Below are 12,250 nucleotides of genomic sequence, written 5' to 3' on the forward strand. Positions count from 1 at the left end.
CAAGTCGTGTCCACAGGCGACTTTAAGTAGAAAAGCAACTGCTGGCAAAGTGATCTGGCCGGAATATGAGTCCACATTTGACTTGAGAAACGCCACTCAGGGCCTAGTTTTGGACAATTTACTTCCTGTCACGTGACAAATCCATCGATTTGAAGTTCAAACCACAAACATCAAGAAGAAGGCGCAGAGGATGAGGATGGACACAATGCTGCTGACGCTGGAAAACAGAATCATCACTAAGCGGTGCATTAAGAGTTTATTTTTAGTCCTCCCATACTTTATAGAGCATGTGAAACTTGTTATTGATTAGATTTTCCATTCATTTAGGTTTGAAGCTGTGTCTTTAAAGGCCTTGTGGTTCCTGAGCTCCAGGTGGGTGGTCTTCATCCAGGCCCACCACCGGCTCCAACACAAATGGACTGAGCTGATTAATTAGTGCTATAAACACTGGATCCGGGGTGATGGTGTTCATACCTATATATATGCAAGGATTTATGGTTGTCATGTAAAGAGCAGTGTGGTTTGATGATTGATTGGACAGTGCGCATGTGCAAAATATGGGGAAACGCATATGTGTGTGGGCTTATATGAGCCATCATAAAAGAGCATGAGGACAATAAAGAGACCCAGTAATGGATGGAGGTTGGCTGGTGGTACCTTTACTTACTCTCTGAGGGATGTTTATTCTTGCTTACTTTGCATTTGTTTCTAACATTAGTTTTAATCTTCTGTTATGATTCTATATAATGGTGGAGAGTCAGTAAATACAGTTTCTCATTTCCCAGAATGTATTGCTTCATATTGCACTACATTTAAGTGAAATATATTGTGTGTGTGTTTTTTTTTTACTTCAGCTGAGTAGCAGTTTGTCTATATGAATAGAAAAATAGTGCACATTATCATAAATAATAGTAATTAAATAACATAATGTGAAAAAATCACATCCTCTAAAAGGGACCGTTCTGTATAATATGAGCTTTTACTTTTGATGTTTAATCAGGTTAAAGATTCACTAGTTTGATTAATGCATTCAGAAGTGCTTGCGATTCCAGTTCAGGGATAATTAGGTGACTTTATTGGGAGACAATACATTCATGACACTTGATCCAAGCAAATGCAGTGTGACCAGTAGATGGCAGCAGTTTTCTTGTTTAGCTCCCTCTGCTCCAAACTCACTTCTGTCCAGTCAACAGGCTGAATCACTGGATGCAGGGAAGGGGCAGTGGAGAGACAATAAAAGTACTTTTTTTTTTTTTCATTTTTCCTCTGAGTAAGCTAAGTAGCTGATTGGCTGGAAGTTTTAGGATAGTTTTTCTCTCTCCCCCCTCTACTGAACTGCCCTCTATAAAACATACGGTATGATGGTGTGAAAGCTTCATTCTTTCCAAGTGCGCAACAGAGCTCAATTGATGGAATTACTAAATTGGATTGGAAAGTAAACTTTAACTCTGGATTAACTTGTATATGGAATATCAACTTTAACATCATAGAACGCCGAATTACTCCACATATTTTACCATTTAAGAAAAAAAAATCTACTCAGGCTTAGTTTTAGGCTTCTTAACGGTTTCAAAGTCGGGTTTTTACGCACAGCGTGTACCATGGCGAACTCCTGTCTCCAACTGAGCGGCTTTCTCCTCAGCTGCCTCGGATGGCTGGGCATCGTGATCGCGACAGCCACCAATGACTGGGTGACTATGTGCAAATACGGTTTGAACACCTGTAAGAAGATGGATGAGCTGGGAGCAAAGGGACCCTGGGCGGAATGTGTCATCTCCACAGGACTCTACCACTGCGTCTCCCTCACTCAGATCCTGGACCTGCCAGGTAGACACTGCTCTGTGCTCATGAGTATTTTTTATGTAGATTCACACTGTATGAAGTTATTCCTTTCGTTTTAAATGCCATGCAGCCATTTCTTCTTCTCTCTTCTGATCCAATTATCTGTTCAGGATTAAAAATTAGGCCTTGTTTTTCATCACTGATTCATCCATATCAAAAATAGCTATTGTTTCCGATTGTCCGTAAGTTTCTGATGGGAGTTTTGCTTTTCCTTTTTGTTATCTCTACAGCTTACATCCAGACGACTCGCGCCCTGATGATCACAGGTTCAATCCTGGGTCTCCCAGCGGTGGGGATACTCCTCATGTCCATGCCCTGCATCAGTCTTGGCAATGAACCCCAGAGCTCCAAGAACAAACGCACCATCCTGGGAGGAGTGCTTATACTCATAGTCGGTAAGGGACACGACTTTATTTCTATTTTATTTAGACAAATCATTAATCAGAGCAGGACACATGGTGTGACGCTCACATCCACACACTGACCTCTTTTAACCTCGAGTGCTCACAAGCTGCTGAGAGCAGAGGATGTTGGATACGACTGTTTTCCTCCCACGGGTGCACACATATGCACGCACTCATACAGATGGACTTATATGTTCCTGTTCCCCTCCACCAGATCCCATCACATTCCTCTCCTCCACCTACTCTCCTCCACACCCTGCTTTTGTCCTGAACCACATGGGAACTCCCTCCCAGAATTGCCCACTTTACTGTGCATATAAATATTTCACTGGTGCTGTAGCGTTTTCCACCACCCGTGTCCCTAAAATGAAACTCCAACACCTGTCCATGCCATTTTATTTTCCACTGCTCCTTTATTTTTTTTTTAACAGAACAAAACAGATCCCCAAATTACCAACATAGTCATGACAAAATAGCTGAAGCTTTTACTTAAAAGCTTAAAAGATAAACGGATTTGTTTGGGGGGAATATTTTTACATCAAGGAGGATTTTTGTTTGAGCTGAGTTTCATGGCAGATTAAAAATTCACTTGTTGTGTTGCCTATCACTTTCTCTATATAGCATCGAAAGAGCTCCCGGCAATAATTAGTTTAAGCACAAATTTAATTGTATTTGTTTGCTGTTTCCTTGGAGCTTTAGTTCAGTCCATTTGTGTTTTTTAGTGAATTCATATTTGCCTGTTATAGTGCAGCACATCCACAATATATTAATGGTATAGTTCTGTTCTGTGCATATAATGGCAAGAGCCCAACGTACATTAAATATGTCCTTGTCAGCCGTAAAGGGAGTTCAATATTTGTACAGCTCTAACAATAGCAACAATAAACCCTTCCTTTGAAGTTCAAGCCAAAGCCTATATAAAACTAATATTATTCTGTTCATTACTTTTTAGAATCTGTCATTCCTTTGTATTCTGTACAAAGAATACGACAGATTACACAACTGTAATGACTCTATTTTAGAATTTCCTCCACTATTTACTTTTAAAGAAACTGCCAAACAGTTTGCAGCACAAATATTGGAACAATGCATCGTAGAGTGTTAAAATGGTCAATCTTTTACCATGCATTCATCCACCTATTATCTATCTTATCACACCGTTTGTGGGCCTGTGCAGCTACTGTATGCATATGGGATATCTAAGCTCCAAAACAATACACATATACACACAACTATTAATGCCTTTTAGCATTAAAGTGTTACTAATGACCTGCAAGACAGTAGCTGAAAATATATGGTTTACATTGTGTCTGTTGCAAGTAGTTAATAGTTTGAACCTAAAGTTCACAATTTACATGTGTATTTATACTCTGTACTATGTACGGCATGTTTTCACCAAGCCTTGGTTGCACTCATAACAAAATTATAAATATTTTGCACGCTGCACCATTTTGCATCCCCACTTCAGTTAAATGTTACTGTTTTTTATGCTCTTTGAAGATAATGTTGACATGGATATATAGATATATTGGTCTATGTGTACAGAATTCATATGCACCATTTTGCATCCCGCTTTATTTGTAATTTGACAGCATAGACAGCACTGTGTGGTGTATTTGTGTATGTTTAGTATTCTGTGGTCTTATTTTGCATCCCCAAATTTATTAAGCTTACTTCAAGTTGTAACCTATAGGTTTTTAATATAGTATAGTTGTGCATAGGTTGCTTATATTTATACATTTCACAATGCGATTTGCATTCAAAGCTAGCCCTTTGTAATTGTAGATGGTGTTTCTGTGTGTTTTGTTAAATCCTGCATCACCTTTCTTGCATTCACAGTTTACTTTGGGTTTTATTACAAGCTGCTGCAGAGTTTGGTTTTCCTTGCACCATTTTGCATGCCCAATTTTATGATGTCATTTCTTTAACATGTGGCAATAAAAGATGCTCATGTGTATATATTATAATAAGCAGCACCACTTTTTAAAATCCCGACTTCATACTTCCTCTATCTCGTTCTCCTCAGCGGCCTGTGGTATGGTGTCTACCGTCTGGTTTCCCATCGGGGCCCATCAAGAGGACGGCCTCATGTCGTTCGGCTTCTCCCTCTACACCGGATGGGTGGGCACTATTTTTTCCCTGCTGGGTGGGTCCATCGCCACCTGCTCGTCGGATTCCTCCTCCTCCCGCTCCTACCAGGAAAACAATCACTTTTACTACTCGAAACAGGGAGGCGGCAACCTGCCAGCCGCCTCCTCAACCAATCACGCCAAGAGCGCCCACGTGTGAGGTTTTAGACGAATCCCACGTGGATGCGTAGGGGACTGCGGTTTGTATATAGAGACCTGTGCACGAGAGCAAACAAACACATGTATTCACCATCGGCATCAGTAACATTTACATTCAAGTCTATACTGGCAGAGAAAGAGACACACTCATGTTGCTTTAAGTGAAGGAAAATAATTCTTGAACGAGCACACAAACATTCATCAAACTCCACATATAAAAGACTGTTTTGGTAAGCCTTTTTTTCCCCCACCAGTGGATTGTTTTTTGTGTCGCAGGGCCCATCTTCCAGCCTCCTCATGCTGGGTGTGGTGTGGACTCTCCCCACTGTTACATAACTGCACAACCTCCTGAGTAACCGTCTGCACAGCAGCCTTTTATACTGAGATATTATATTCGATATTACTTCTATTTTTATATAATGTACCTGAAAATTAAATCTTGAGTGCCTTTGTTGATAAATGTTTTTTTTTTTTTAAAGCCAAGTAACATCATGATCTATTGTTTTTATTAAAGCAGGGTATGGCAGTATTATACTTGGAATTGAAAATGTCTTCATTAGCATTGTGTGCATTGATCTTTCTTTGACAGTATTGTACAACTCTCTCGCACATTTGCCTTCTGAGTGATAGACTTAATTAAAATAACATAGTACTGTGCTTTTTCCCGAGCCCCACAGGATGATGGTAGCGTGATGGGAACATAAATTTCAGCTGCAGTGTTTTTGCCAGCAGTGTTACAGGCTGGATTAGAGTCTCAGTATTTGCACTGAAATCATTTCCTGAAGAGTACAACGTTCAACTCTGTCATCTGACGGGGATGTTTCACAGGCTAAAGTTATCTTACATGTTTTTATTTGACTAACTTGCATCTATTTTAGGTTTGAAATAATAACTACCAAAAAAAAAGCAGCATGTGACCTTTCCATTAAACATCTTAGCTCTAAAAAAATGTCTTGCTTCAAGTATATTTCATTAGTGTGCACAAGAAACGCTGTGTAGATCGGCTTCTCCTGAAGGAAGATATGGAACGTGATATTCCCAAGCTGAAGGAACCTGATATTTCTGTACAGAAGCGGTGTCAGCTGTGGCTATTTATTGTTTCACTGATTTGCTGTTTGTGTAAATTTCAACAATAAAGACAAAACAATCAAATCTGCCTTCGTCTTAAGCGCAATTTGTCACCGTTACACGGAGCCGATAAGATATTTTCATGTCACGCGTCATTTAGCTGTCTCTTATTTTGGTGATTTATGATACAAGAAAGACAGTAGATGCTGTAAGTGACGCGTGTGTGTGAGATATCCGGTAATCATTGCACCGGAACAAGCTGTGCGTTGTGATTTTTGTTGCAGCTTAGCGATATAGACGGATGTTTGTGTGGCTCTAAGCTGAAGAAAATGAGAAAACATGACGTGTCGTGCAGTATTTTGACTCGGTGACCTTGAGTCAGATCGGCACAGAGGAGTCTCAAAGCCACACGCCCTCCCCCTGTCAACCACACACAAAGTACGCAACTGAGAAAGATAATTGCGTCCGGTGTGAGCGCTCCTCTGCCCAGAACAAGGTCACTGAGTCACGCACAGATATTACATGACTCCTCAGAAACAATACGTGCTATCTCACTGTTCTCGGTTTATCTTCAAACACACGCCATCATTTCTCGGATAGTCTCGTTCTCCACCCAGTTACTGTATTTCTGCATATCATTTGCATGTGAATTTTCCTGGCACGTCTGTGTTTGCAGGTGTGTGTGATCATGTCAGTGTGTGTGCGCATTCCCTGAAATGTGATGCTGTTCCAGGCGCAGAGCCATGGAGTCCACAGGAGGCCAGTGGGAGTCTAGTGGGCAAACAAGCTGTCCTGTATTGCTGAAAGAGGCTTGTCCTGTTATGATATGCAATACTTTAACATCTAAAGCCGCTGTGTATCAACAACAAAGCTAACCAAGAAGTTTAATCACCTCCTCACACACCGGCTTCATTACTCTGTGATATTCAATCTTTTCCATTTTAATTATTTTATGTATTTAATTTTCTACTCTCATGTATCCACTACTGGCTCGTCTATTTATATTGCTACCCAGAATACCAGTCAACTTTTCCCATGAACATCCATAAACTCTTTCCTGTCAGCTGTGGAAAAAACAAAAGTATTCTAGCATTACAGAGCATTTTCCTGTGAAGTTGTCAAAACACAGTCTTTTTGAAGCTACACTGCTAGCGGAGGTGAAAAACACTAAATATGGCAAATGACAATTGTTATTGTTACATTTTAGATTAATTTAGGACCCTTGCTGAATTGGAGCATACCTGTGTTAATATAAGTTGCATGTTTGTGGTGTTTGCTTTCACTTGCACCATTTGGCATCCCTAATTTTATTATGTAATTTGCCAGCATTCATTCAGTACAAGTCATATGAGTTTATTATAATTAGCAGCTCTTTTTTTTTGTTCCCAACTGAGAGATGTTAAATTTGGCAAAAGAAACATTTTATGAATTCATATTAAAATGATATTTTAGAATTGATATGTTTATTATTTCGGACTTCTGCCAGTGCAGTTGTGTAACTCACTGACATCTCCAGGTCATGACAGCATGTTCGCTTGATAAAACAGCAGTTTGACACTTTGAGGAACACATTCATGCACTTTCATACCGAGTGAAAGGTGAGAAGATCAATGTCATGTCTGTCAACTGTAGCCCAGAAATGTTAGCTTAGCATAAAGATAACACAGCTAACCTGCATCTCTGCAGTGGAAAAGTAAACACTTTAAGCCATGTAGTTATTGCACTGACGTAACGATAGTATTATTTCATGCATTTGAGATTTGTGTTTTTAAAGGGGTAGTGCAACATACCACCACAAGATAGTGCACCTTCCTAGATCGGCTTTAATGCTATAAAATATAAAAAGCAAACAATGACATTGAATAATTAGATTTCCATCAGGGGTTTATCCTTCTTGCTCTCTACAAAGTAGCATCAGTTTCAAATGTCCAACCATTTCTTTTAGGATAAATTGACCAAAACTGCAAAGCACATCTGCAGCAGTTTGGTTGTTTAAGAATCTAAGAAAGAATTTATTTTTACTTTATTAGGCCAAAATGGACCAAAAACCATTTAGTCGTGTTTTTTTTTTTTAACCATCTGGGTCATGTTTAAAACCACACATCATCACCATTACAACCATTCATCGTACCATCGTGTTACTGCATATGTATGTGCATTTTCATCTCATCATGGGTGAATAAATGAGCAAGCCTCTGTTTGGTATTTGCAATAAATAACTTTCATTGTTGCATGGAAGCAATATCAACAACTCAGCAAAAAACAGTGCACCCAGGAGCAAAAGAACCACACATATGGAAGAAATCTTTAAAAAAAAAAAAAATCAACATAAAAAACAACTACGTTATACAGCTTTGTGCCAAAATATACAGAAGAGAAAAAAAACGATATCTAGTTGTTGCGAGAGAAGCCAATCTCAACAAGTCGACACACAACTGACTGGACACTTGGCCACAGCGAACACAGAGCACAGGAAGAACATGGCACGCCCTCTCCGAGACAAAATAAACAAATAGTAGCTGACTTTAAAAGCAATAGTGGCAAGATTTGATTACGCCTTTTTCATAGAATTGTATTAAAATAGTTTCTGCATGTAGTACTCTTAACCCCTAAACCTTCTACAGTCCTATTGATGTCGAGAGCAACCATTTCGAAATCCTTCAAAGGAAAGGATCAAGGTTTATAAATGAGCTTTTGTCATTCTAGAGAGACTACGGTTGGTAAAAATATATTTTTAGCAGTTTCTCCCAGGCCCCCTTGTGATTCAACAAAAACACAGAAAGTGAAGGCCGATAACTCCACCCAGCTCTGGTGTGCACACCTACCCGAGGAGGGCCTGTGGATGGGAAACAGCTGTAGAAAAATACTTCTTTTTTTTTTTTTTCTTTTTCCTCTTTTAAGTTCACTCCTCCTTCAGTGTTTCACTTTTCACCGTGTCATGTCGGACAAATGTAGTCATCGGAGTCTAGACTAATACTTTTCAATTTTTAATGAAATACTAGCAACTAGGATTTTTTAAGAAATGATCATTGCACTGTTGACTGTGAGAAAAGAAAAAAATAAAATAAAATCAGTCCTCCTGTGATAAAGTAGCTTATTAGCAGACCCTCCCCCAAGAAACATTGTTAGCTCTGTTGTATCTTAGGTGTTCACTTTGAAGAAACTACAGTCTTCTGTACGTGAAAAGTAAACAAACATTGTGGACTTTGGCTTGCAGAGGTTGTGGTCGAGAAGATGGACATACAAGAAGTAGGCATATTGTAAGAGGTTGAGGGAGGATGTGAGAGGAGTCGTCCCACAGATCAGTGAGTTTGCTACATGTTCTAGTTCCTTTTCAAACGGAGCCTTGGCTCTCGTACCTGGGCGAGGAGATACGTGGTTTGAGTTGAATCTGGTAAATGAAGAACTTGTCTCTCATTCGACGGAGCTGCAAAGTATAAGAAAGATTTAGGTTTCTATTGAGGGATCCTGCGTAATGGCGTTTTTGAAGCTGATTCGGTTGTACAACATCTGCTAAATCCTCTCCGAGCACAAAGGCCCGAGGTTCCCAGGTACAAGAGCGAAGCCTGCGTTTGCTTCGGTGTAGTGTTCTATTATGTCTCGTTGCGATCAGTCACCACATGCAAGTACGACACTTAAAAAGTCTGGGCCTCGTGCATGAAAGCATGCTACACATTCACCGGACGGTCACATTGAGGCGCAGGCGTGGAACCACAAACACACACTCGCACGCTCACTGTGCATGCATTCACACGGTCTTAACGCACACACACACACACACACACGCACACACACACACACAGAGCAGATAATATAATAAGTTGACTGTACAGTCCAGTGTCAGAGGCATGGCACCGCCTGAATCTGCCTTTTACGTTTTGGCTGAGCTATGAATGCAAAAGCAGTTGGATTTCTTTTTGGCTGAGTTAGGAGGTGATCCGGGTGGGTAAGGTATTTTGGCTGACTAGTACAAAATGGAGCATGTGTTTGGATGTGTGTGAGATAATGTGCAAATCTTTTTTTTTTACGATGTGCTCTGTCTTTTTTCCCCCAGCCTGACAAAATATTGATATTGGAGGATTCTGAAACTCAGATTATGCTCAGTATCAACAACTTTTGAAATACCAGTTTACGATGGTGACTGATATCATGTCTTGTGTATTAGAAGCACTCCAGGCTGTGCTGATCTTAGCGTTAAACATCTCACACGGGAGGTGGCTGTTCGGCTAAAGTTGACCTGGAAATACGCATCCTGTGCAATTAGTTGTAAAATGTAAACTCCTTCCAGGTCACTATACCACCTAAGTTTCCATAAAGGATGCGACCTTGTGTGGCTTTAGTCTCACTTTGGCCCTGGTTAGCCTCCGATAAGTGCTTCAGACACGTTTTTGAACCCACCCAAATCTCAACACCCGTATGATCCACTCCACTGCAAACATGGACAAACTTCTTCCTGCAATTGCAAGCTGCAGAATTATCCTTGTGATACTGAGCTGTTTTTGAAATCGTTTGACTTGACGACACCGAGGGGCGTTTTTTGAGTGTAGATCGTGGATTGTGTAGGAGTAGAGGTAGGGTGGGGGTTTAGCGTGGCATCCTTAGATTTAGTGCATTAGACAAATAAGGCTTCCCTGGAAGGGACAGATGCAGCAACAGGGGGCACGAGGAAAAAGGTAACAAGGAGGACAATCAGGGTAGACGGCAGCAGCTGAAGCACCCCCACCCTCAACATAATAACATACCGGTGTGCCATTTGGTGTAAATCCCATAGATGCATTGCACAATACCTTTTTGTGCCTTATCGTTGTAGAAAAGTGCTGTAGGAATAAACCTTCTGACATTCTTACCCCTAACCTTGGCAGCTTTAGCTTACTCGCCCTACAAATTGAGCCAAACAGGCTCATGATTAGATCTGAATGAGGTTCACAACATCTTCAAGTGTGTAGCAACGATGTAGGTACCATGTAAAGAGTGGGACTTCAGCACTAGCTACATGCATAACAACTGAAGAGGTAAGGGGGCAAATGGGAGAATCACAGGGTCGGAGCAGAACTACGGGGGGAGAGAAGTAAATGCGACAAATCAGAAGAGCGATAGGAGACACCCTTTTGGTGAAACAGGAGCTAATGGATCGACAGGCCGCGAACAGATTGCTGTTACAAATCCCGACTGAAAACCAATCCCCGCTCTATCACTTGTGACTTAGAGTGGTAACTCCCCCGATGACACGGCCTGATGGATATCAAGAGGAGGGCGAAGTGGCAAGTGCATGAGGGAATAGCGGGGGTTGGAAGAGCAAAGGAGCAGTGGAAGTAGATATGAAATGTAGAGGAGAAGTGAGAAGAGAGTGCAGGGGGATAGAGATTGAAGAGGAGAGATTAGATTTCAGTTCATTCAGAGCAGAAGTGAAACTCATCCCTCGTCAGGTTGGGACTGCGTGGAAGTCTGGAAAATATGTTTCAACCTAAAGAGGAAGAAATCAATCCTCCACTCTTTTCTGAGCCCCCCCACCCCGACAACATTTTCTGTATAGTCCCTAATTTTGTTTCCTCCTTGAGGAGAGAAGATATAAACAATGACGAAAATCCATTTTCTGAACCGAATGAACCGAAAATTAATTCCATCCAAGCCCCGGTAAACAGCAAGAACCTCATCAACGGAGAGAGACAAGAGAAAAGACTGAAGAGGAAAATATGACATTCATCACAATAAACCCTGCAGCTTGTCAGTTAGGATTCAACCTGTTCTCTGCTTCTAGTCTGACAGTCTACTCTCTCCTCTTTTTGATGGGTTACGCTGCACCATGAGTTGCTTTGTTGCAGGTGGATTGATTTTGAGCTTCATGCTGGGGCAGAGTGGGAAGAACAAAAAAAAACCTAAAAAAAAACTACACATACTAAGTAAAACACACTTTATACACGCACAGAATCGATGTAAAGGTGGAGTTTCAGTGCACGTACGGCACACCCTCACACATACACAGGCAAAATTAAAGTAGAAAACAGACAGAATCTGAAACTCACATACAGTAGATGAAGGCACTATTGCAAGCAAAGTCCAAGTACTATTTGTGACAGAAAACATCAACACCCCGTTTTCCAAATCCACTTCCGGGTCCCTTGGGCTAGATGTTAGGGGTCAGGGGGAAGCATTTAAAGACGGACGTAGAGCAGCGTTATTTAGATGTTTTTTTGAGAGCATGTCGGAGGTGAGAAATCAGGCCAGAGGGAGACATTTGGGCTTTCTGTCATCTCACTTTTCTGTCTGTCTGCGTTAACAGGAGGAAGCGAGGTGCTGATTCATCTGTCGCATCTCATCACCTTCTCCTCTCCTGTATCCCATAATGCTTAAACATAAACAGTTGCTTGACGCACTGTGTCATGTGGCTCGCGGCCGGCGCCGTGATCCAAATTATATTTTATCTTCTGCTACATCCACACTTTTCTATCTGGCCTCTCTCTCCGTGTGGGATGTGGACTCCGGTAAGTGAATAACAAGCGATTGTGGTAAGAAACTCATGACCTTGACGTCCACGTTTGTGTGGGAGCCGAGCGTGGCGGAGTAAGGTGAAAAGAAAAGCTTTTCCCACCGCCAAGAAACCATCTAGCCCAAGGGTTAGACACACGAATAAACACATGCAGGCATGCA

At 41.1% G+C, this 12,250-nt stretch overlaps 1 protein-coding gene across 1 annotated transcript; it reads left to right on the top strand.

Moving 5' to 3' along the window:
- The first annotated feature begins 1,370 nt into the window (after nucleotides 1-1,370).
- On the top strand, nucleotides 1,371-5,690 carry cldn11a (claudin 11a). The gene is made up of 3 exons (XM_008280088.1): nucleotides 1,371-1,827; nucleotides 2,073-2,237; nucleotides 4,273-5,690. Exons 1-3 carry the CDS (start codon nucleotides 1,602-1,604, stop codon nucleotides 4,533-4,535), a joined length of 654 nt encoding a protein of 217 aa, XP_008278310.1. The 5' UTR covers nucleotides 1,371-1,601; the 3' UTR covers nucleotides 4,536-5,690.
- The last annotated feature ends 6,560 nt before the right edge of the window (nucleotides 5,691-12,250 follow it).

Source organism: Stegastes partitus, unplaced genomic scaffold (genome assembly GCF_000690725.1).
Source record: "Stegastes partitus isolate 25-593 unplaced genomic scaffold, Stegastes_partitus-1.0.2 Scaffold181, whole genome shotgun sequence".
In the NCBI taxonomy this organism is placed as follows: domain Eukaryota; kingdom Metazoa; phylum Chordata; class Actinopteri; family Pomacentridae; genus Stegastes; species Stegastes partitus.

Coding starts and splice junctions, on each gene's coding strand:
- cldn11a (XM_008280088.1), top strand. CDS start 1,602: ATGGCGAACTCCTGTCTCCAACTGAGCGGCTTTCTCCTCAGCTGCCTC. Junction 1,828..2,072: donor TCAGATCCTGGACCTGCCAG/GTAGACACTGCT, acceptor TTATCTCTACAG/CTTACATCCAGACGACTCGC. Junction 2,238..4,272: donor AGTGCTTATACTCATAGTCG/GTAAGGGACACG, acceptor CGTTCTCCTCAG/CGGCCTGTGGTATGGTGTCT.